General features: G+C 46.3%; 1 protein-coding gene across 2 annotated transcripts; it reads left to right on the top strand.

Moving 5' to 3' along the window:
• The first annotated feature begins 49 nt into the window (after window positions 1–49).
• spag1a (sperm associated antigen 1a) lies at window positions 50–23,940 on the top strand. Of its 2 annotated transcripts, XM_035412721.1 has the most exons (19): window positions 50–199; window positions 865–1,008; window positions 1,232–1,391; window positions 2,351–2,464; window positions 2,788–2,855; window positions 3,011–3,123; window positions 3,483–3,588; window positions 4,210–4,340; window positions 4,544–4,650; window positions 5,878–5,977; window positions 7,215–7,640; window positions 11,313–11,412; window positions 12,950–13,102; window positions 13,609–13,766; window positions 15,361–15,502; window positions 17,676–17,802; window positions 18,685–18,846; window positions 20,263–20,598; window positions 21,392–23,940. In XM_035412721.1, the coding sequence occupies exons 1-19, from the start codon at window positions 102–104 to the stop codon at window positions 21,518–21,520; spliced, it is 2,874 nt and encodes a 957-aa protein (XP_035268612.1). In that variant the 5' UTR covers window positions 50–101; the 3' UTR covers window positions 21,521–23,940. The 2 variants fall into 2 exon arrangements, with proteins under 2 accessions (XP_035268612.1, XP_035268621.1); XM_035412730.1 differs by lacking the exons at window positions 50–199; window positions 865–1,008; window positions 1,232–1,391; ... (5 more) ...; window positions 4,544–4,650; window positions 5,878–5,977 and adding an exon at window positions 6,768–6,788.
• The last annotated feature ends 192 nt before the right edge of the window (window positions 23,941–24,132 follow it).

The raw sequence follows: 24,132 nt of genomic DNA on the forward strand, positions 1-24,132 counted from the left end.
TGGTCTCCTTGGAGAGTGTTGGTTGCCTTAGCAACAGAACGCTGAACTGAATCTCATTCAGATGGAACAAGTAACGTAACGTTAGTTAACGGCATCATTGGATGTTGTCAGAGATTCGGATACTTTCTAAACAATTTTGCAAAGCTGTACGATTTAAGAAAAGCGTAGCCTTATCGCCACGTGTTATATTTCCGTTTTGGTAAGTACTGGGCATTTACAGAACCACCTGACTATTTTTCAATGTTTTATTACTTCATTTTATTTGTCTACTGTAGTCTAGCTAACAATGCGCAAGTTAGCACTAGTCTAACCATTTTCGCTAAGAAGTTAGAAGTGACTCCAAAAACTAACGTGTGCTATTTAATTTTTGTTTTAATTTATATTATGAAGTTAATCAGATTAGCTACCTGTTTTTTCTGTTGTATAGTTAAGAATCAATTTAATAGACTACTCATGTTTTGTTGAGCTAAGTACCGTACGTTATAAGCGTGGGTACGTTATATTTAAAGTTAGTGTTTTTGTTCTACGATACGACTATGATAGCTAAATTAGCTACCTAAGCCTGCTGTAGTTAACTAGCCCCTATTGCAGTTATCGGCCAAAACAAAAGGAGCTTTTGTATAACACAGATAAGGGAAGGTAGCCTAGATCAATGGTGGCTACCCCTGCGCAAGGGCATAGCAGAGCCAATGGACATATCAAGCAAGTTATTTTTAGTGTGACACAGGACATTTAAAAACAATTAAGTTCAGCATTTAATTAAAACCCCCATATTATGTAGCCTATATGTTCATTCAATTCAAGTAAAACAGTAAACAGGGAACGTAACGGTCAGGCACGCAAACTAATGTGTCTTCTCTACAGCTCAAAGATGAGTGCGGGAATGGTTTCCTCACTTCTGAATGAGGAAGTGAAAAGTGGCAAAATTCCAGTGGAGCATTTGGATTATGACTTCATTCAGAAATGCAGTGACGTGAAATATTTGGAAAAGATTGTAAGAGTGTTGAGGTAAACCATTAGAACTCTCAATACACAATATAAATAACCACAAATTATTTCAGTGCAAAACAACAAATAGATTGAATTTATATAGCACCTTTCATAATATTAAAGCACTTATTTCAGTCATTAATTATTTAGAATAATGTCATATACTCTACAAATTTTATAACGTTTTAAAAAGTGAAGCTTACCTTGTTTTTTATGCACTGATTTTATGTGGTTTTGTAAGGTCTGGGGTAGAGGGCCTCTATCCCCATCTTACAGAGTTCTGTGAGAGGCGCATTGAGAAGCTGAACCCAAAGAGTCGTGCGCTTCGCAAGGACAACCTCCCAGCCACAGCTGCCAATTTCTCAGCTGACGAATGGACTCAAATCACAGAAGACTTAAAGGTAGGTAGAACTGCATGTTCCAGACACTTTTACCTTCATCATTTAGCAGACACTCTTTTCTGGTGTGCCAAACAGAATTGGATATTTGATGGATACCTGTGTAGATGCAGAAAACATCCGCAGGGACGGATTCTTATTTTGAAAGGCAGCCGGTCATCAGATTTTGGTTTTTGTCTGCTGGTCACACACAGACGCACAGACGCACACGTACAGCTAAAGATTCAAGAGCGAGCAACTCAACTGGGTGGCTACAAAAATAAGTGTTTAAAATGTGAAACGGCCCATGAGATACATTAACTCAGATCATATATTTAAGCAAAAAGCTTGCTCAGCTATTTATCTTCACTTTATCATTTATTTATCTTAATTTATCTTCATTTCATAATCTAGTTAGTTTCATAAACATTGTTAGCAAGCTAGCCAGTTAGCTGACTTGCTTTCCTTACTGGTCATACTGTATATCTAGCTAGCAAGCAGCCTAGCTTCATACTGTGCATTATTTAGATTGTAATTCAGCAGGATTATTATTATTTTGATTGATGCAGTTGTTGCCCAGACACATTATCTGATCCACTTGTCCAGAATTGGCTGAAGTTTACCTTGTGTGAGATATTGCTTGGAGAACAGATGAGTCTGTAGAGGCTTGAACATAAACACAAATACTACCAGGCACATCGGCCTTTACAGGAGGCTGTTATTGTAGGCCTATATTTATTGAATCTGTCAACCTGCCTGTAGCTTATAGCTAACGTTACCATTCGGTACATGTAAGCTAAATGGCCTTTGACATTAAGCGTGCATGAACTCATGTAACCTATGAAACCTTACGAACAGGGGAAAACATAGGCCTGCTAGCATTTTTTCTGTGTTGTCAGATGAGCAACTTATCATTTTCATAAGTTGGCATCTATGTTATATGTGACAGTATCATGAAGCTCTTGTTGTTGTATGATTGCTAGATGTGGGAGAGAGACATCAGGATGGGTGAAGTGGAGCTCAAAAAGACGCCCATCTTCGCTGATAAGAAGGTGTCACCCATCCGCAGTTCAAATGTCTCTGTCCCTCTTAAACAGGTAAGAGTAATACCCCTTCAGAGTTCATTCATATGAAAGTAGCACTTTAAAAATGTTGATACGCAGTTGCAAAGAGTGATCTTTGGTCTGAACAGAGAAGTAATGAAAGGCAGTTCAGCAGCTTTATGACTGCAGTGTGCTTCTTATGCAGGAGGCATTCGCAGTCAGTGTTCAGCACAGCGTACATTCACTTAAAATGCATACTGTGCCGTGACATTCGGAAGGAACGGGGAAAAGAGTGCCATTTTGAGTGTGAATTGTATGTTAATGAAAGAAAAATGCATGCTTTTACTGAGAATATGCCTGTGACTTGATATTAACAGGAGACTGGCAAAGGAAATAACACACGCAAAAGTGACCCTCTTCCGCGGGATTACAGGGAATGGGACAAGTGAGCTTCTTTTTTGGTTCTGATTCTAAATTTCTGTCAAAATATGGTTTTAAAAGAGCAAGGAAGTTAGGAAGGCTGGGAAATACTAAAATATTGCAGACATTGCTCATTTTCAATCTCAGGAAATGGTTGTAAATATCATGACTGTGTTGCAGGTTCGATGTTGAAAAGGAATGTTCTAAAATTGATGAGGGCATTAAAGAACAAAACCCTCCAACGGTTGTAAATCACCCTCTGCCAAAAATCAGCCGGAAAATAGACACAGAAGGTGAAGTATTTCTGATGTATGTGTGATTAGCTTTGCTTCGGTTTGACTTCAAAGCATGCAATAGTAATTTCCTTTGAAAATATTTTAATTCAAGACTAAAACCACAGTATTTTATTTTAAATTCTGATGAGTCTATGATTTATTATGGATTTTGTTGATTTAAAGTTATATTGCTGAAAAGGAATGTCATTAAATCACGTAGAATTTGTATTGTTTACTTATTTGATTCATCAGACTGTGTGAACAGAAGCATTTCGGCAATCAGTCTAACTGTGTAGTATGAAGGTACGCATTGAATCGAAATGCATTAGCGTTTGTTAAAGAGCTGAATCAGAAATGGATAATTCCTTCATTTTCAGTGCTGACGGTCACAGAGAGAGCTCTTCTTGCAAGTCGTGAGAAAGAGAAAGGCAATGAAGCATTCCGGGCTAATGACTTTGAAGAGGCTGTGGCGTATTACACAAGGTGAACTGCTACAAACACTTCATTTAACTCAATCCTCTTCAGTGTTGAAGCCAGCCAGTACGCAGGCCTACATAAACTAAGAGCAGTACTGTTGATGTTACTGCTCATAACGTCAGCATTACTGTCAGCTAGCACAGTGGCGATAATTATTTTGTTTGATTTGAGGTCATGCAAAAGGGCAGCTGACCCTTTGACCTCCTAGTGGACTTATGACCGTCTAGGGTGCAATTGCTTGGCACAATGACCCGCCCCACGGTCTGCAGTCAGATCCTCGCATGGCAGCCTGACCCAGGATTTAGAGGGGTTTACATCAGCGATAGCCCAGTAGCGATTGATGTGGCTGATATGGGTGCCAGTTGCACGGCACCGAGGCAGCTGAGCCGAGCGAAAGGAGAAGGAGGCTGACAGAGCCCACTTCTTAGGACCCAGCCGCCAGTTTGCAGTCTCCCACCATGATGGCGAGCATGGCAGGGATGGGCATTTAAAATACGAGAGGGAAGTAAGCGTATAGGATAAGAAGCTGCTAAATTAAGCTAAAATAGATACGTTTTTATCTTAAAAGCACAGTCCTGTTTAAAGAGATCCCTGTCGTTAATCTTTTCTGTTGTCCGGTCCCTGCAGGAGTCTGTCGGTAAAGCCGACAGCGGTGGTGTATAACAACAGAGCCCAAGCAGAGATCAAACTGGAGCTCTGGCACAGCGCACTGAGCGACTGTGAGAAGGCGCTGGAGCTGGAGCCTGGCAATCTGAAAGGTAGGGGCCAGGAGCACCCAGGAGCCTCCCCTAGGGGGCGCAAGAGGCCTGAGCGTTTAAGGCATAGGCCAGCAGATTGCAGTAGGAGTCTCCCACAGCCTGGTATTTAAGCGGCGGTCTTAATCCACAGACGCCTTTGCCGTGCTGTGAGGTTTACTGTGGAGGAGCCTGAGCAGAGTGTGGCTTGATCTGTATTTCCGTAGCCCTGCTGCGCCGCGCCACCGTGCAGAAACAGCTGGGGAATCTGAAAATGGCCGCCGAAGACCTGAGGAACGTGCTTCAGGCCGAACCGCAGAACGAAATCGCAGAGGTACTCAGGTTATTACATGGCAACTGGCAGGTTTTTTTTTTATGATTGCAGCATAGCAAAAAGAACCGAAAGGTTCTCAACGCATTTTTCAAGTGTTTTTAATGTGCTCGCAGATGGACAAACGCTTTTTGGCACGATGCCTGTCGTCAGCACTTGCCCTTGAACAATTTAAAAATTCTTTCAAAACGTGTTTTTGAGATCTTAGCGTTCCTTTCTGGTAATTGCAGATTTTGGAAGCAAAATTCCTAGTGGCACCCTCCTCAGGCCTCAGTGAAAAATTCCAACTAATTAATGATTAAGATCGTTTTCCTCGTTTGTGCTAGACCGCAGTATCACCGGTTATCAACAGTAATGTGCAAATATTGCTTTTATATTTATTAAACCAGTGATGATTTCCCTTCCCTTCCGATTCGGATGCCCTGTCATACACCCGTCATTACACTGCAGACAGGCATGCGCTCACCTCAGAAGCGCTCGCTGCTGACTTCCACTGTAAACCCTGCCGTGCACCTGCCGTCTGTCATTGTGTCAGAGGTGTGTACTTAATGCACACCTGGTGCGAGTAGACTGCAGGTGCTCGATCAAACAGAGGAGTTGGGATTTTGCAGGGTCTACTGGCACGGTCAGGATTAAGATAATAATAGGGATTAAGATCTTAATAAAGATACAGAAACCCAGTTCGTTAGGATGAGCCCCAAGGTGCAGTATTTTGAATCAGGATTAAATTGTCAGTCTTTTTCAGTGAAGTGCTGTTCTACTGTTTGCTCAGTAGATGGCTGTCTTGTTCTGTTAAATGGAGAATGAAAAGAAACTCTTTTCATTAGCTATCAAAAATAAGTGATTGGGGCTGGATTTTTAGAAAAGTAGTCTCCCCCCCCCCCCTTTTCCCCCCTGAAAATATGAAAATAAGATATTAAAATAGCTGTGTAATTGGTCCTTTCAGGACACCATCATTATCCATGACAGGCTGTAATGTACATTAATGTTTTTGAATTGAATTCATGTTTAGATGGCTTTTACTTTTTTGAATAAATAATCTAATAAAACTAATCAAATTTTTGCTCCAGATCCTGGTGTCCATGTCTAGAGGCATTTCCGTCCCCTAGGTCTATTTGAGTAATTTTAGCTGGCCTGTCTCATTTCCTTTCACAACTGTATGTTAAAGAAAAGACTCATGCAAAGAAGATGCATGACCAGTGAAAGTATTCTTCACCTGTGTGGCTTTAGAAACTTCTGAAGGAAGTGGAGAAGAAAGACGCTCCTTCTGGAGACCAGAGGAAAGGCACTAAAATCCTTATACAGGAAGTGGAAGATGACGATAATGAAGGTGAGATATCATCAGAGAATGGGTGATCATCGATCCACACCAACCTCTGTGCTCTTCACTCACTCCTGATTTAACCATTCCCCCCCAGGAGCAGTGGAGCTTGACTATACACGCTCTTCTTCTGTTGGAAAAACAGGTTTCGTGCTGAACTTTGAACTTTAACCTATTTTATTGAATGGGTGTAAACTCCTGGCAGGATCTGAAAAGAACTGTTTTTTTTTTTTGTTTGGTGATGAATCAGTATTTTTAATTATTTTAATGACACACTTTTATTTGGGTCAAATGGACAGCATATGTTTCGGAAAACATGGAGTTTATTTATCCTCTTTACACATTAAAACACAACATTTAACAGTTTTTAATAGTCAGGATTTAGCTGCTATTGACCTCTCGATTTTGTCTTAAACCATGTAGAACATTGTAAGCCATGACCCACGTTTACTGAAGATACCTGACGCCTGAGACATTGCACATACATTTTTCACATTAGGTTGTTTCAAGCGGATCTATTGAGCACTTGAGGGACGTTACAGAGGGAGGTATCAGAAAAGAGAAAAGACGTTGTCGGAAGCGCGGGTCCCAGCTTTGAAGTGGCCTTGGAGGCCTGACCTCCAAACCGGAATAGGATCAAGCGAAAAGACACGTCGTTCTGTTTTCTGCAGTCGAGCTGCTTAGTCCAGGGGCGAGGGATTACTGCTCTCAAAGAACAGTGGCTCAGAGGATACGGCGCCTCATAGAGAGACTCGCATCAGAAAACACAGTGTTAAAGAAAATAAGCGAAAGGCAGATTATACTGGAAGGCAGCAGTGAGGTGCGTTTTTTCCTGCTGTGATTGTTTTGGCTCTGAATGGGTTACTCAACCCCAGTGCTGCAGTAAGCGCTTGACACAGGATTTACTAGCCTGCTAATCCTCTGAGACAATCACTCAGGCTAATGACGCGGATCATTTCAGTAGCCTTGCCCGTGCTCTGGGATTGTAGCTCCATGCTAAACGGAGGCAACATTTCCTAACAAACACGCACTGCAGTCTCCACCACCAGAAACAAGACAGAAAAAAAACTGAGCCTGTTCCCCCCCTCCCCCTCTCCCTCCCCCTCCCCCTCCCCCACCCGGCTCCCTTCCCCCATTGGCTGTTAGTTACAGTGGTTTCCTGGAACTCCAGCAGCACTGCATCAGACCCTCCCCCCACTGTGATGTAACCGCTGACTTGCACCTGTGGGCGTGTCTTTCCCCGCAGCTTCTCCGGCTGAACCCAGCCAGCGTGTGGGTGGGGAGAGCGTCGCTTCTCCTGCTAAGACGGGAGACATGGGGAACGCGCATAAAAAGCCCCCCGGCAGAGGGGACGGGGGCCCCCACGCGGAGCACGCCCCCCAGGGACACTGGCGGGGCAAGAGAGGAAGCGCAGACAAGCACAGAGGGCCGGAGCCCGCCAAGAAGGACCTGGCAAACGGAGCTCAGGGCGCCGGGGGCGGCGGGGCCGAACAGACCGGCGACGGGAGCGCGGGGTCCGGGGGGGACGACAGCCGGCTGGACGCCCCCTGCGGAGCCCTGCCCCCCCCTCTAGCCCGGCTCAAGAACGAAGGGAACCTGCTTTTCAAGAACGGACAGTTTGCCGACGCGCTGGAAAAATACTCCCAGGCCATCACCGGCTTCACAGACTCAGGTACGATCCACTCTGCCCTGCTTTTACCTCGCTGTTTAAAGTTGTTTTTTTCCCCCCCAGTAAACGAGCTCTATGGCTGTGACTGTACTTTCGTTGTTTGTTTTGTAATGTAAAAGGATTAACTTCTTAAAGGATTCAACTCGAAACAGGAAGAGGTAATGCCTTCAGCTTGTTTCCATTCTCGTGTTTAGCTGCCTGACTGGTGTGGCGTGTCATTTTAAAACCCTTCGGGGGCTGAAACAACATTCGTTAGAGAAGGGAAGTGCAGCCTTTTTTTACTTAGCAAAATTTGGCCGCTTCTAAACCCAGTGACAAGAATCATTTCCTTCTTGTTCTTTACGGTGCCCACATGGCCCGAGTTGTTTCCCAATCGGCTGTGTCGTAACAGCAGCGCATTTACAAACAACCACAAGACCGATTTCAGACATGTTAGGACTGCGTGAGCCTCGCGTAGCCATATCCTTAAAGGCAGCTTGTGAGTTTCACAATAAACTGTGAATGGCTGATAAACGGCTGACTTGAATTTACAAGCAGCGCAGATCGCGATCGTAAAACCCTCACTACGGCGGAGTTCGAATTTCGTTTCGTCCGTGCTGAGTCACGAAGAAGACGTTTGGCAGCCAGAGTTTTCTCGTCAGACACCTTCACCGAGCGCAGCCTCCGACGCAGCGTTCCGAGCGGACGTTTCCCGATCGCGGCGCGCGCTCCGATCCCGCTCGCGTTTCGCAGGGACCGCAGAAGACCTCCGGGCGAGGGTTCACGGGATGCCGCATCACGCTAGGCGCCGCTCGTCCCGGTCCCGTCCGCCGGCGCGAGTCGCGGGGCGAAAGCGAGCTTTTTTAGGTCAGAGCCTGCGTGCGGTCACATGACCCCCCCCGTGCCCGCTCACTGTGAAATTAGAGCCGGGAGCTGCGCTCCGGACGCTGTTTTATTGCGGTGGTAAATCTCGCTGACTGCGAAACCCGCCCCCGCTGACGGCTGAGGTTCTGCCGAGCCGGGCCGGGCGGCTCTGAGCCTGTGAAAGTGACTGAGCAGCCACTGCAGTCTAATGTTTCCAAGGCTCTCCCTCTCTCCCCTCTCTCACCCCCCCCCCCCCCCCCCCCCCCCGAGGGGGTGAACCGACCGTGCAAGTGACGCATTTACAATCACCATTATGAAACCGGGCTCGGATTCACGGTCAGAGGGGGGTCTGTTCTGCCGTCTGTTAGACGGGCCCCGGAAGGCCCCGGAAGGCTCCGGAAGGCTCCGGGTTGCGGTTCTGAGCACGGCGGCGGTGGGAGTGAAGTAGGCCGTCCCCGCTCTAACCCCAGAGCGCTTTATCCGCACGTCTCTCTGGAGCCGAGGTTGTGTTCGGCGGGTTGTGGAGGGGCCAGGTGTACGATGGCGGACATGAATGTTTTATTGGGGAACGGCTGTCGGGGAGGCTCGGGTTGCTTCCTGTGTTTTGCGGCCGGCCCCCGCGCGAGCGTGACGGCCATCTGAGCCCAGGGCGGAGGCCGAAGGGATCGATCGGTTTACCTCGGGCACTCCTGAGTTTACCCCGGCAGGCAGCCGCACAGCACGCAGGAGCGGGCTATCCTATGCTGGGGCTAAGAAACGCAGCACAGCACGCAGGAGCGGGCTATCCTATGCTGCTGCACGCGGAGGGGCTATCCTAAGCATCTCGGAAACGTTCGGTTCTATTCAGTTTTATTGTGTAGCGCTTTTCACGACACTGTCGCAAAGACAGAGGAAAAGGAAAGGAAAGTTTGGCAACAGCCAGGCCGGAACCCCTAAGAAGTGAGCAACTGAGGTGAAAAAAAAACACTTAAATGGTGGTGAGAATAACTCTCCATTGGAAAGAAATCTCTGGAGGAACCTGGCTGTAGAGGAGGAGCTCATCCTCTGCTTACCGGCCTGTTAATAGTTAAGATAGATGGAACGGTAACAGAGTGTAATGAGTGATCCAACAGCAAATTATCAAATGGGTTGAGTAGGTTACACTCAGTTTAATACAGAGGTATTAAACTAGCTAGTAGAATAGGCAGTCCAAGGAAATTAATGTATATTAATATTTAGTTCAGAGGGGTGAGGAACATTAATGATTATACACCAATACGATAATCTGCTGCATCTTAGAAAGGGAAAATGAAACATGCTGAACCTTTGGAGGACGTGTCCTCAAACTCTCGGCCTCCACCCTCCCTCTCAGTAGTGGTTTGAACAATCGCAGCTTTAACCTTGACTTGTGGAAACTTGTAAAGGGGGGAATTGAAGTAGGAATGCAATAAATATCACCCCTAAGGGTGTGGAGAGATGCTGAAGAGTTGGGCCCAGGGCAGCTTTAGACTTACTGAATGGTACATGTGACACAGTTGTCTCAGCTTCATCAGGAATCGGTCTTTCAAAGTCTTCAAAGGCATATACAGTTACTTTAAACTCTCAGCTTTTCCCCTACTGGTAAAATGGTCAAAGGTCTAGGAAACTGGGTTCAGTTTGTGGTTATATTCCCCAGAAGTGACAATTGACTGTTATCTTAATATATCTTTCAAGTTTTTAACCATTAAATTATAATAAACACTATTACCATTAAATTGTAACACTATTAGCTTATTGTGACCTGTTCAGATAAGGACAAGGGTGGGCCTGCATCCTGCGCTCATTGATATGCATATCCTTAAGACACATCCTATGTAAACCATTGCTCATGCTAGCTAGGTCAGAGCCAGTTAGAGCAGTTACCTTATATTAGCAAACAAAATGAAAGAAAGCAGTATAAACAAGGTTTTACTATCATACAGTTAAACCAGTTAAACCTATATACTGAATCATTCAATGTATAATAACCTTACATTGTGTACGTAATAGTGTACGTAACACTGAGCTACATTAGACTTTATAGTCTCAACTTTGGACATGACACCCAAATAAAGTAAAGCTTTGATTCCACATACCTAAGCCTGAAAGCTATTTAATTATTGTTAGCTAATGGTAGGCCTACTTAACCGATCCATCACGCATCTGCTCTGCGACAACTGGGAGTGTAGGAACAGTTGGGAGGGGGGCGAAGGGAGGGAAAGCAATGTACCATGCACCAGCACCAGCTTTTAGCAACGTCACATTATTTTTTATAGATAGTTTGTGAAGCTCTCCTCACGAAAATGGGCATTGCAGATATTATTAGGGTTATTGCAATATTGCAGTGCCTGTGGGCCTCCGGAAATGCATCCGGAGAAGGCTCAATGCTTAGGCATTTCCAACTTCATTTGCCTGCATAAAAGCATCGAGAGCATCATTTACATAAGGGGTCCTCAGTCTTTACCCAGAAAGTACTGGTGCAGGTGCAGGCTTTTGTTCCATCCAAGCAGAAACACTCTCTGATTCTACTAATCAACCGCAAGTCTTTGCAGAAGCCCTTGATTAGCAGAATCGGGTGTACTACTGCTCGGTTATAATTATACCGCATCGGGTATAATTAAAGAAAGAAGAGGAAAAGAAAGGCAATACACCATACAGTGGCAATGGCCATTATTGCATTCAGTAATTATTGCTGCAGTATATATATATATCCCTGCCGTGAGCCCAGCCACCCTCCTGGAATGCTTTATTTCCTAGCAACCTAAGGCACCTCCCTGTGCTTTTGCGAGGAGGTTCTCTCATTCTGTTATCTCGTTTGTGGCTGTTGTTTTTCAGGCATCGACAGCCCAGAGGATCTCAGTGTTTTGTACTCAAACAGAGCTGCTTGCCACCTGAAGGATGGAAACAGCACAGACTGCATCCAGGACTGCACCAGGTTAGTCTTTGCAGGGCTAACACGTCGGAGTGCATCCTCTTTTATATGCACTGCCTCTTTTGTGCATATAAAATGCCTGTAAACAAAGCATAGACATGTCAGAGTTGTATCAGAAGTGTGAAGTCTTCGTGTGTTTTCCTATATGATGACAGAAAGGCAATTTGCTGGAGTATACTCTGGTACTGAAGTACCTATAACCTAGGAGTGCACTGTGATAGAGGTAATGCATTATTTGTGTGGATTCTGTATGGATGACACTCAGCTGACACTCATCACAGAATCCATCTTTACCAACTGACACTCATCACAGAATCCATCTGTACCAACTCATACTCATCACAGAATCCCTCATTTCCAACTGACACTCATCACAGAATCCATCTGTACGAACTCATACTCATCACAGAATCCATCTGTACCAACTCACACTCATCACAGAATCCCTCATTAGCAGCTCATACTCATCACAGAATCCATCTGTACCAACTCATACTCATCACAGAATCCATCTGTACCAACTCACACTAATCACAGAATCCATCATTACCAACAGACACTCATCACAGAATCCCTCATTACAAACTCACTCTCATCACAGAATCCCTCATTATTTTAAATACAGAATATTAGCTTTTTTTTCAAAATGGCATTTGAAACAGAATTGTTTTTGTGGCTCTCTAGAAAATATTCAAATTAACAGAAAATAGCATTTTCAAAAACAAATAATTAAATTAGACCCGTGTCTGTCTGATATTAACAGGTGGTATGAATCACTTTAGTAATGCATACATGTGAGCAGTCTGCTTTCACATTTCCTGTGGCTAGTTATATAGTGGTTCTACTAGAGTTGTTCTTTTGAGTTGATATGTACTCCGAATGAAACATGAAATGATGCAAACAGTTGGCATCTTTGTTTTATCTTAATAAGAAAAAAGTTTTACAGTCTATGGCACTAATGTCTGATGTTATCATGGTTTTAATTCTGAGCCATTCACTTGGTGATAGACTTGTGATTTAATGAATGGCACATATGCCATCAACACAAGAAGAGGAGCCCTCGAGTTTGTGTTGCCACGTAACAGAGAGATAAGACTCAGGATGATCACTGATCTCAAACCAGTGGATGCGCGATAGACAATTTACAAAACAAGCATAAATGAATGTGTCATTATTCAGTGAAGTTCAAAGCTCTCACGCAGGGCAACATGATCTGCACCAGCGCTCCACATCAAATCCTGTTCTGCAAAGCAGGCGTTAATTCCCTTACTTAAAGGCTCTCTTAAAGATGACGTGGACCAGGATGGCAGAATTATGTGTAGTGCGCGCGCACACACACACACACACAGACACAGAGACACACACACACAGACACACACACACACACACACAGACACACACACACACACACACCACACACACACACACACATATAAACACACGCACACACACACACGCGCACATGAACGGCAGGCGGCTGCAGGTCCAGACTCATGCTGGATCGGGGCCTGATCCCTCCCTCTCACGCGGTTACCTCCAGAGCCCTGGAGCTGCGGCCCTTCTCGCTCAAGCCCCTCCTGCGCCGGGCCATGGCGCACGAGTCCCTGGAGCGCTACAGCAAGGCCTACGTGGACTACAAGACCGTGCTGCAGATCGACGCGGGCGTGCAGTCGGCCCACGACAGCGTCAACAGGTAGGCACCCGCGGCTCCCAGCCCGCACCCAGCCCGCACCCAACACGCACGTAGCCTGGAGGAGGCGCGGCCAGTTCAGGTCCACCCGGGAGGCTATTCTTAATCCCAACCCCACCCCACCCCTCCCCAACGCCTCCGCCCGGGCTCAGACTGTCAGCTCAGGAGCTGGAAGTCCGAGCAGCGGAGCAAACGGTGATTAGGGGGACAGGAATTACTCCCAGCGCCCGCTTAAAGCAGGACTTTGAGAGTCCGTTTGAAGGACGCCCAGGTTAGCGCTGTGCTTCGGAGGTTACGTAAGGGAGGCAGGGTGTTTGGTGTACTGGGCGTAAAAGGATTAAGAGGTGTGTGTGTGTGTGTGTGTGTGTGTGTGTGTGTGTGTGTGTGTGTGTGTGTCTGTGTGTGTGTGTGTGTGTGTGTGTGTGTGTGTGTGTGTGCGTGTGTGTGTGTGTGTGTGTGTGTGTGTGTGTGTGTGTGTGCGTCTGCGCCTGCGTACCTCGTTATGTCAGGATCACCAAGGTGCTGATTGAGCAGGACGGCGCTGACTGGCGGGAGAAGCTTCCGGAAATCCCGCTGGTTCCCCTCTCGGCGCAGCAGCACCGGAGAGAGGAGCCGCCCAGCGCGGAACTCGCCCAGGCCCGCGCGGCCAGAGCTGCCCAGGAGACCGGTTAGTCCCCACCCCACCCCCCACCCCACACCCCCCACCCCACACCCCCCACCCATCCCCCATCCCCTGCCCGCACCACACCTGCCACCGCCCGCTCCGAGCCACACCCGACCACAGGCAGGTGGAGCAGGAACAATCCTATTCACTTCGGTGAGGCATCTTTTATTCCGGATGGGCAAGTTGCTTCACGCCATAATTACAAAAAAAATACAACACACAGCAGGACGTCAACTGGATGGCACCAGGTGGCAGTGTGAAGTAACGGCTCACGACTGGGTATTACCTCAGCAGTTATACCCATTTGTATTATTTATAACAAACATGCGAGTTGCGTAAGTGAGTCTGGAGAAGGGTATCTGGTAAGCGAATAAATTATTCAGAGTAATGCAATGGTAAAAGACATGAGAAGAACAAGGCATTAGATAAATCCATAACCTGCAGTTCAGCCAAGGATTCAGTAATTTCGTAATTGGCCGAACCGAGTGAAAGGCATTATGGATCGGCGGGGAAATTGCCGGAATGATGTCAGTTGTTTTCTGGCAGAAAGATGAATGTGCAGCGAGCGATGGCGCTCTTCCCCGCACAGTCCATCGGGGCTATTGATTACCTGTCCCTGAGAGAGAGTGACTGCTGAGCTGACCGAACCAGCACAGCCCGGATAAAGGGCCTCCTGCAAGCCTCCCCTCACCCCCCCACCTTATCAAAAACACACACAGAAACCCAACAGGATAAAGAAAATAAAGACACAGCTCTGTGTTTTATAAAACGACTTATACTCTGTAAAACAACGGAAGATGTGCTGTGAAGTGTTGGGAAGCGTCCGGTGTGTGGAAACACGGAGAACGCGGCAGCCGAACCTGAGGAGCAGAGCTCTGCTGCGCTGGTGCTGCAGTGTGGAGGGAGCAGGGCTGTGCGGTGTGAGGGAGCAGGACGGTGTGAGGGAGCAGGACGGTGTGAGGGAGCAGGACGGTGTGAGGGAGCAGGACGGTGTGAGGGAGCAGGGCTGTGCGGTGTGAGGGAGCAGGACGGTGTGGTGTGGTAGTGCAGGACCTGCGCCTCCTCTGTCCATCCTGAGCACACACAGGCACCTCGAGGACATAGAGCGCTGTATCACTGCACTTCTCTCTAGTGTTTTTAACTAATTTTCCTCCTGCACTTAGAAAAAAAAGGTACAAAAAAGTGCCGAAAAGGCACAAACGCTTGTCACTGGGGTGCTACCCTATAGTATAGGTACATAAAATTGTATGCGTAATTCATTTTTTGTTTTTTCACTTGTAAAAGGTACTTATTCGTGCCCAAATAGAAATTGTACTTTCAGGATTTGTGGGAAATTTGTTCCTTAAAGTACAAAAATGTACCTCCGGTGTACCTTAATTTCTGAGTGCGGTCAGTTTCTCACACAAACGGTTATTCGTGCTGGGAATGGCTTATGCTCATGGTGTCAGGAGAGACCGTTATACCTGTTCAACTGTTCAAGGCCAGGCTACTAAACAACGTACTGTACCTACACCCCAGATACCCTAGGACTGTTGACACGCCCAGTGACCCCACCCTCGACATTAAGCTCTCTCTCGTGTGCTCCTGTTCCCTGAAGCCAGGAGAGCAGAGGCCCGTTTCTCCTCCGTGAAGCAGGAGGGGAACGAGTGCGTGAAGACCGGCCGATACCGGGAGGCCGCCGAGAAGTACAGCGAATGCCTTGCGCTGAAGCCCGACGAGTGCGCCGTCTACACCAACAGGTGAGAGCGCCCGGCCTGCGAGCGCCTAGCCTGCGAGCGCGAGCGTCAGAGCGGCTACGCTGCCCCCGGAGGCCCTCCCCGGAATTAAACAAACACCCGGAGCACGCACGCTACGTAGCGACCCGGCTCAGGAAGCAGCTGCTCACACAGCCAACCCCCCGCTCTCTCTCACACACACGCGCAGTCTCATTTGCCTTTGTTGAGGCCCTAATTATAGCCTGTGCCTTTTGTCCTAGAAAGACAGAGCTCCGGGCTCTCCTGAGAGCTGGGTTTCTTTCAGCTTGCTCTCCACAGTGGACGCCAGTGTTTACTGTGTGGAAAGGACGGAAAATGACTCATCGCTCCCATTGTTGTTGTCGTTGTATATCAGGGCTGGTCCTGTATGTATTAAAGAGCCAGAGCCCGATGAATGGTATTTAGTGCTTCCCAATTTCAAACGGCCCAGTAGCCTGCTAACGCTGGCTAGCTATCGATCAATGTTATTGCTAGCAAGTTAGTGATACGACAGTGAACAACATTTCACTTACATGCATAGCTTCACTTAATTATAAAATGTGTTTGCGTAATTTTGTGTCTTTATGGCTGTATCTGTTAGAAAATCCAACTGCTGTAAATGCTTTTGGCCAACGTGCTCCCAAAGGGCTTCTCTTGACCCAAAGGATGTAACTTTTCTCTTAAAAAAAAAAGTATTTTTCCCCTCTCGCAAAACAAACGAATTACACTGCTGATTAATTCCCAGACACATTCCAAATGACTGTTCGTCTATAGCTTAATAACATGCATATGTAGATCAACATTTGTCACTGCCAGTGACAATTAAGCTTACCTCAGAAAGATTTACGGTGGAATAAATCTCGCAAATATGGTGTGCAAGATGAAATGTCAGAACTCAAAAGAGAAGAGACATCTAGAGACTTCCGTGGAACTTATTTTTATTCATCATAATAATTATGTGCAGACACAGGAAGAATGTGCTGACTTGGTACTGCAGTTAGGCCATTTTAACATGAAATATTAACAAGAAAATGTTGAGAAAGAGCCTTTTCTTGAAAATTAGCAATTTAATGCAGCTTAAGGTGGAACTGTGTGGCTCACACTTTGAGCTCAGCATACATTTTTTTATTTCCCATTGGAAAAATGTAGTGACTGTAAACCAGATTAAACAGGATTTTTGTTGTTTTTATACAATTTCCCTGCATACTATTTCCCTACGTGCTATTTTCTTTTACTGTTTTTAAGAGGCCAAGTTGTTGAAGAGGTGTTATTGTATAATACAGGGTATATTCGTGTAAAACATTAATTTCAACTTCGGGGGGAGACACACTGCTGGACCACCTAGTGTTCTCTAGTGTCAAAGACTAGCTTAAGACTGGGTTGAGTCTCTGGCCGTCTCGCATTAAATGATCGTCATTAAATGAGGCGGGTGCATGCAGCAATCATGCAAAGACTGGGGATTTTCTAAGATCTTGAAAACCGCAAAATCCAGACTAAAAATCCTGTAGTGTACGCTAGATTTGCCTTGGTTGCCCGTGAAATGGTTGCTTGTCCGCTGGTGCGGACATTTTATCCAACTGATTTCTCTGCGCAGAATGGTTTCCATACAAGCCAGTAAGTCAGCTCATTACAGCATCGAGCTAGTGACTTGCGCCATTGTTCTGTTGTGGCTAAACTTGGCTGCGATCAAAGCAAGTCTTGTGGCATTTCATACATCAGCAGAGGAGAGTGCTCACGCAAACACATTCCTGAGCCCAGACACCCGAACTCCAACCTAGAATATCAAAATACAGTAGAGAGCTCATGTTTGTATTCAATTTACTAATGTGTGTGTTTTCATGTTGAAATTCCATCTCTGTGTTGGCAACACCACACACATACACCCTGATGCTTTATCCAAGGTCATAGTTACACATAGTTAATTGTATTCTCTACTTCCCAATGTGGTATTCCTGCCTCTCGCCCAATGCATGCTGGGATAGGCTCTAGCACCTCACAGGAATAAGCGGGTATAGATAATGGATGGATGGACTTCCCATTGTGGGCTCATTTCAGAGCCATGAATGCGTGTCTCTATCGTACGTTAGAAGAAGCGGGGTGTCAGGTTGATGGGATGGATGTTTTCGTCTGAGGCGGTAACTGAGAGGGCTGTGCTGTTCCCTCACGGTCTGCCCTCCAGAGCCCTCTGTTACCTGAAACTGGAGCTCTTCGCAGAGGCCAAGCAGGACTGTGACTCCGCCCTCCACCTGGAGCCCTCCAATAAGAAGGCCTTCTACCGACGGGCGCTGGCCTACAAAGGCTTAAAGGTGAGCTGTCGACGAGGGAATCCCCTGTGCACTTTGCAGCGGTGTCCTCCGGTGATGATGTGGCCCGGTGGTAACCAACCCTGTTCCTGGGGATCTACCATCCTGTCAGACTAAATTTTTACCTTAATTTGGCAGCTTAACAAGATCTCTAGCTGTTGAATGAGGTGTACTTTGTTAGGGTTGTAGTGAAAACCTGCAGGATGGTAGATCTCCAGGAACAGGATGTGTTATCACGTATGTAGCTTCATGTGTCAGGCTTATGACTTTACGGTACTATGCGCCTGACGCTGATTCGGGATACGCCTACCCAAATCTGTAACTGGAGTCTGGGGACAATACTCCCATTGATATGACATTGTTTCGCCCCCTGGGTCCTGGTCTGAGACAGGAAACACTTTCATGGGCCTGTCAGCCTCTATTAAAAGGAGATCATTGTGCTTACGTGGTTTACTGCGTACATCTGTGTGCAGTGTACGCCATTTGTGACCAACCATACGCCGTAACCTGGGCCTGATAATTAGGTCTGTCTGCCTTGTGCGCATAAAGCATGTTATTTGCACCTGGCCATTAGCAGGCTGCGTAACAGTGTCATTTTAGCCTGACTGTATTGCATGGGAGGCAGGTGTTATTTGGGCATGACTCTGCTGTAGGGCTAGCCAAGTAGCCAGCTGCTAATACAGGGCTCTACGCTAACATTGTTTTCAAAGAGCACACATGCTTCTAAGCTGAAAAATTTGGTGCACACTAATGCATCTCAACTAGTAGATGTGCTCTTAAATTATTTTTCCTGTTAGCACGTATCAGTTTTCAGGAGCGAGCGCTCCTAAATCGGGAGCACCGTAGAGCCCTGTTGTTAACCGCGTGCCTGGCGTGCGTCTGCAGGACTACCTGGCCTGCAGCTCGGACCTGCAGGAGGTGCTGCAGCTGGACCCCAACGTTCAGGAGGCCGAGCGGGAGCTGGAGGAGGTGACGGTGCTGCTCCGGCAGAGCCTGGCTGCCGCCGCCTCGCCGGGCAAACCCAGGAAGAGCGTCCCCATCACGGAGGTGGGCACGACCCCGGCCCCGCCCCCGCCTCCCAATTAGGAGCTGAGCTTTTATACAGACAAAATTCTTTCAAGTGAAATATGTTACCAAATCTGTGGCAGGGTTCTCTGGCTTCTAGAAAAATCCCTGGAAGTCCTCAGTTTTCAAGACTGAAACTGAGATAGTGGTGAGAATTGGTTGCATGCCCAGTTTTTATGGAAGTTATTATGACTCCAGCTGACCTTGGGTCAGAATTCCTTTCTGCACGTAAGGGTTGAGCTCATTTCTATTGCCCGCAAAACCATGTTGCAACATCTATAATATATTGCTATACAACATTTATATGTCCTTAAACTTGGAGGGTAGGACCTTGGAAAGTACATCATTGGCAGGATAGATAAATGTCTGAAAAATGTGGTTAATTGTAAACCTTTATGAACTCTTTACAGATTTCAACAAACTATTGCACTGTGAATTGCAATTCAGTTTACACATGTCTAGCTTAATTGCAATTGTTTTATGGTAAATCAGTTTTGGTTGCTCTCGTATCTATCAAGAGGTAATAATTCTAATAGTGATGGTAAGACTCAATCCTCACATCTAGTGAATTAAGAGTTGCAGTTAACACCAGAAAATCGTGTGGTTGCCCAATAACAGTAGAAGCTACCACTGGTGAAAATCAAAAAGAATGCACACCTATTACTTTATGATTAGATCATAAACTCTTAAAAATTCACCCCATTAAAGGCTAATGTTTTTACTTAGTAAGAGACAGAAAAGGGATCATAGCTCACAAGGCCTAATGGACTGCACCATACATCTCGCCCATATCGGATATAGCTTGCTTAATTTTCATAAGCTTTTGATCAAACATTTTAATTCAAACAATTCAGTGGTGATTTGCAAAACCGATCTTACAATTTGCAATTGTAATACAGTTTCCATCAAGTGTGACAACTCCTCGTGTTCATCAGACAAAGACTTTGCATTGAACTATGGGAGCGTTAAGTAAGGGATACGACTGAAATTGTGAAGATAAGTTTCAGAGAGCATGAATGCCAATGTTTCTATATTCAATCTGAGCAGTTCTTCCCAACTACATCAGCCAGAGTTATTTCCGTTTTATAAAGATATCACCGAGTGCACTCTTACAAAGTCGTACCTTGCATGCATCTTGCAGTGGGTGTAATATTATTTTCTGTAGGTAGTCTTTTTTAAATTTTTGAGTGAATTTTTCCTTTAACTGATTTTCTTCTTAGTGTGTGTATAAATGACCTTCAAACTGTATTCCTGAGTAACGTGCAAGCTGTATCGGCAACCACAGAGGGGCGCTAGAATATCTTGGCTGTAGCAGGAGGGACGATGATGTCTTTGTGTTTGAGCGTCCGCGGCTCGTTGTGAAGGAGCCAGTGCTGACGGCGCTCTCCCCCCCCCCAGGTCGACGGCAGCGACGAGGAGACGGACGCGGTGAACGGGACCGGGGCAGCGGGGAGCCACTGCGACGGCGAAGAGCTCAGAGTCCCCACCCAGCCCGCCAACGCCTACGAGTTCGGACAGGCCCTGAACGCGGCGCGTTCCCGCGGCGACACCGCCGCCTGCGCGGAGCTCCTCCAGGCCGTGGCGCCCGAGGCGCTGCCGGAGTACGTGAGCAGCACGCTGGACGGACGCACCGTTCACTTCATCATGCAGGCGCTCGACGGGCACCTTCTTCAAAAGGACCCCAACCTGGTCTACCAGCATCTGAGTCACCTGCCCACAGCTGAGAGGTTCTCGGTATGTACTCTGTAGCGGACGCTCGCTACATTTCCGTTAGAATGACGCTGCAAACTTAGCTCAAAGTGCTAAACACAAATAGCAGAAACTCCATTTCATGATTTAGGTGCGCCCCACATTGTGTAAGAGAAACATGCTCATTAGCACATCACGGGCCTGTTTTACTAAGACCTTTAGCATGCGCTAATTCTTTTAGCAAATGCAAAACTAATAACACAAGAAATGATTGATGCAAAACAAATACCATGACCAGTCATCTGTCATGTTATTGGTTTTGCGTGTGCCGAAAGGTTTCTCACGTGCTAAAGGTCTTAGAATAGCATATTTTGGGTTTGAGGAAGTTTTCTGTAAGACCAAGGAGATGTGGTCATAATGTCATAAGGTCTCCTGAAGAGGGCTGCAAGACATTCAGAGTGCACTTCCAGTTCAACAGACAGAACACGTGCCTTCTGTTGAACTAGCCCCATGTTTGTTGCATAAGTAACATACCATTTACATTTTAGCCAATCGGCAGTTCGACCGTTTCGTGAGCCGCCAATCAGAAGTGAACACGAATTAAAAATCCAGCTAGAATGGACATGCTATGACAGACCTACAGGTCTCGTACTCAGAAATGATGTGTTGTACTTTGACAAAGGATATTTTCCCAGTTTTGAAACTTGAAAGAAATTGTATCGTTATCTTGTGGTTTGTAAGGATCAATTACAACGCGAGAAATAAATCGATAGCAGGATCTTATCTCAGAGGTAGTGCGTGCACACCTGTGTGCTGATGCCACGCCCTCCGTTCGCAGGTGGTGCTGATGCTCTTGGACGCGGACGAGCGGCGGCAGACGACTCGGCTGTTCGAGCGCCTGTCGGCCGCGGCGACCGGGGCGTTCACGGCGGACGACGTGCAGAACCTGGCGAACAGATACATCTGAGAGCGCGTCCGCCGCACATCCGCCGCCCTCCCGCATGCGTTCACACGGAGAGGCGTCTATGCAAACAGTCCCAGCCCGCTGTTAAAAAAGCTGCACCGCGCCCCTAGAGGAATGTACTTCAAATCTCTGCGTTAAAAAAAGGACCTTGGGTAATTTAGGGAGTTCACGGTAGCGTTTATGTCTCTGGGGGTTTTTTTTCCCACATCCGCTTTAACTTGCATTGCTGGTTTACCTTCCACCGTATTGATGTTGAGATATGGCAGCGTGTCGACGTTGCGTCTAAGGTTTAAGCTCACTGGAACCCTAAGACTGTTATTTGAAAGTCACTGCTGTGGAAGGTTCCGGAAGACGGCAGGGTACGAGACTGGATGAACAGCAGAGCTGCGCTTGGGACCATCCGCTTGGAGAGCGCTCGTGTGCAGCGGGTTCAAGAACCTACGCGCCAGAAGTCCGCCAGCGTCATCTCACCAAGCGCAATCAGCCACGCTCTGCTCCTTTATGTTTCTCCTTGGACATGCCCTGCTGTATAATCACCATCAACGCAGGCATGCCACCATTTTCTGAACAACTGAGAGCAGCCTGTGTTCATGTGCAGGAACAGAAGCTACTTTAATGATGGGGTTGATCAAATGGTGCAATGCAATATGCCATCTTCTCCTGCACACAAAGAATAGCTTTTACAGTGTACCTACTGGCTGTAGCCTCTACTCCGTGCACCAAATACAGTGTGTGAGCTGAGGGTGGATTGCTTTGCGCAGAAAAAACCTGCTTATTTCCATATCGGTTACGGTCTGAGGTCCTACTTAAAAGCCCACTTTGCACTCTTTTGATACGCTTTCATTTTCGTTTCCTAGCCATGCCCAGGTTAACCTGTTAGAGCAGATTTGTGTACAGGAAGAAAATTAGGCTCATCTGGGCAGCATCCCTAACACTGTTGTGCAAAGTCGGTTTTTTTTTCCTTCATGAAAAAATGAGAGCTTGGAATTTCCACCCCCCCGCCCCCCCCCTTCACAGACAGAATGACCAGCTGCTTCGGAAGCTCCCAGCTCATCATTTGACTACCAAACACAGAAGAGTTGAGGACACCGCTCTCCAGGCAGTGAGCGCTTTCAGCGGAGCAATATGCTAGGGCCTGTGTGCAGTCAAGACGCGCTCGTCAGAGAGGAGCAGCATCTCCGTGGGATGTGTGCCTTTAACGCCGGAGTCGACTGCAGGTCCTCCACTCAGGGTTCCCTTTGGTGTATAGAATGCGATCCGTTCAAAAAAAAGAGTATGTACAGGGTTTCGATGTTTGACTAGAGAGAAAATATTTAATTTAAGAGTCTTTTTTTTTTCAGCCTGAGATCTTAAATGTACTTTGCTTACTTCAGGGAGGTGGGCTTGCGGAGGCGAATACCTGGAGCAATAAAGCCGCATGTGTTTAACCGCAGTTTTCCCGCCGCTCTGTCCATCAGTCACAACGGCTTCGCTTTGAAGGGGCGGTTCACCCAGAACTGAAAGTAAGGCACGCTTCCACTTACCCGGAGTAGTGTCTGTCCATCAGATAGTTTTGGTTCAAACCAAAACCAACAGTTTTCTAGATGTTCTCCGCAGCTCACCGTGATAAACTGGACCTCGCAGGCCCATGTTTGTCTGGCCTCAAAGCACCGAAAACGAGAACTTCCAACAGCGACGTGTCTTTCCAAATATAAACCTGAGGTTACTCACAAACTTCCACTGAGCATAATTTGTACAAAGTGTACGCTAACCATATATCCGCGCAGAGCCGCATGCAGGTGATGCTGGTGGATCGTTTGTTGTAATTGCAGTACAGCAACTTGTTAGCAACTTGCGTTATTAAAGCACGACAGCTTTGAAATTTTTGATTGCGGTATTAACGGAATACAATTTAAGTCTTATAACGAAACGTGAATCTCCTCAGGCTTATGTCTACAGACCTTAATTTCTGCATTAATTGAAACCCCTATGGAAAAAAAGAATTGGAAATCTAAAGAGGGAACCCCTGTCTCAAAAAACTTACTTATGGGATTTAGGACTAGAAACTGCAACACTATGAATTGCTTTGGTTGAAACTTTGTGCAGATGTACACAGTTGGCATACTTCAGCAGTAGTTCTTGATGAAACCATGTATACATTAAGCTCTGTAGATGTTTGTGAGTAACTGCGGGATTACATTTGGAAACAGATACTGCAGTAGAATCTTTTTTTTTAAAAATGTAAATCTTTGGTGCTTTAAGGCCACAAAGATGGACCTGCTAAGTCACGGTGAGCTGAAGCGAATATCTAGAAAACATCTAATTTCAGCAGAACTATCTGGATGGACAGATACTATTCTGTGTAAGTGGAAATAAACCTTTTTATACATCTATCACAAGATGTAAAAGGCATTTTGAATTTATGAATAAAATTGGCAAACTGATTTAGGCCTGTTATTTTGTTACATAGTGTGAACTCTGGTTCCCGATAATGAATTCCATAAAAAGCAATGGAAATCACAATCGAAATATTCTTTATTCCTTGTACTGATAACCTGTACTAATACCAAATTCTCTACATGCATATGCCTGCAGTCATATCTGCATGTTCAAATACAGCCACTATCAGACGAGGA

This window comes from Anguilla anguilla, chromosome 1 (assembly GCF_013347855.1).
Source record: "Anguilla anguilla isolate fAngAng1 chromosome 1, fAngAng1.pri, whole genome shotgun sequence".
NCBI classification, from domain to species: Eukaryota; Metazoa; Chordata; class Actinopteri; order Anguilliformes; family Anguillidae; genus Anguilla; species Anguilla anguilla.

Coding starts and splice junctions, on each gene's coding strand:
- spag1a (XM_035412721.1), top strand. CDS start 102: ATGTTGTCAGAGATTCGGATACTTTCTAAACAATTTTGCAAAGCTGTA. Junction 2,465..2,787: donor TCTCTGTCCCTCTTAAACAG/GTAAGAGTAATA, acceptor TGATATTAACAG/GAGACTGGCAAAGGAAATAA. Junction 11,413..12,949: donor TGCATCCAGGACTGCACCAG/GTTAGTCTTTGC, acceptor GGTTACCTCCAG/AGCCCTGGAGCTGCGGCCCT.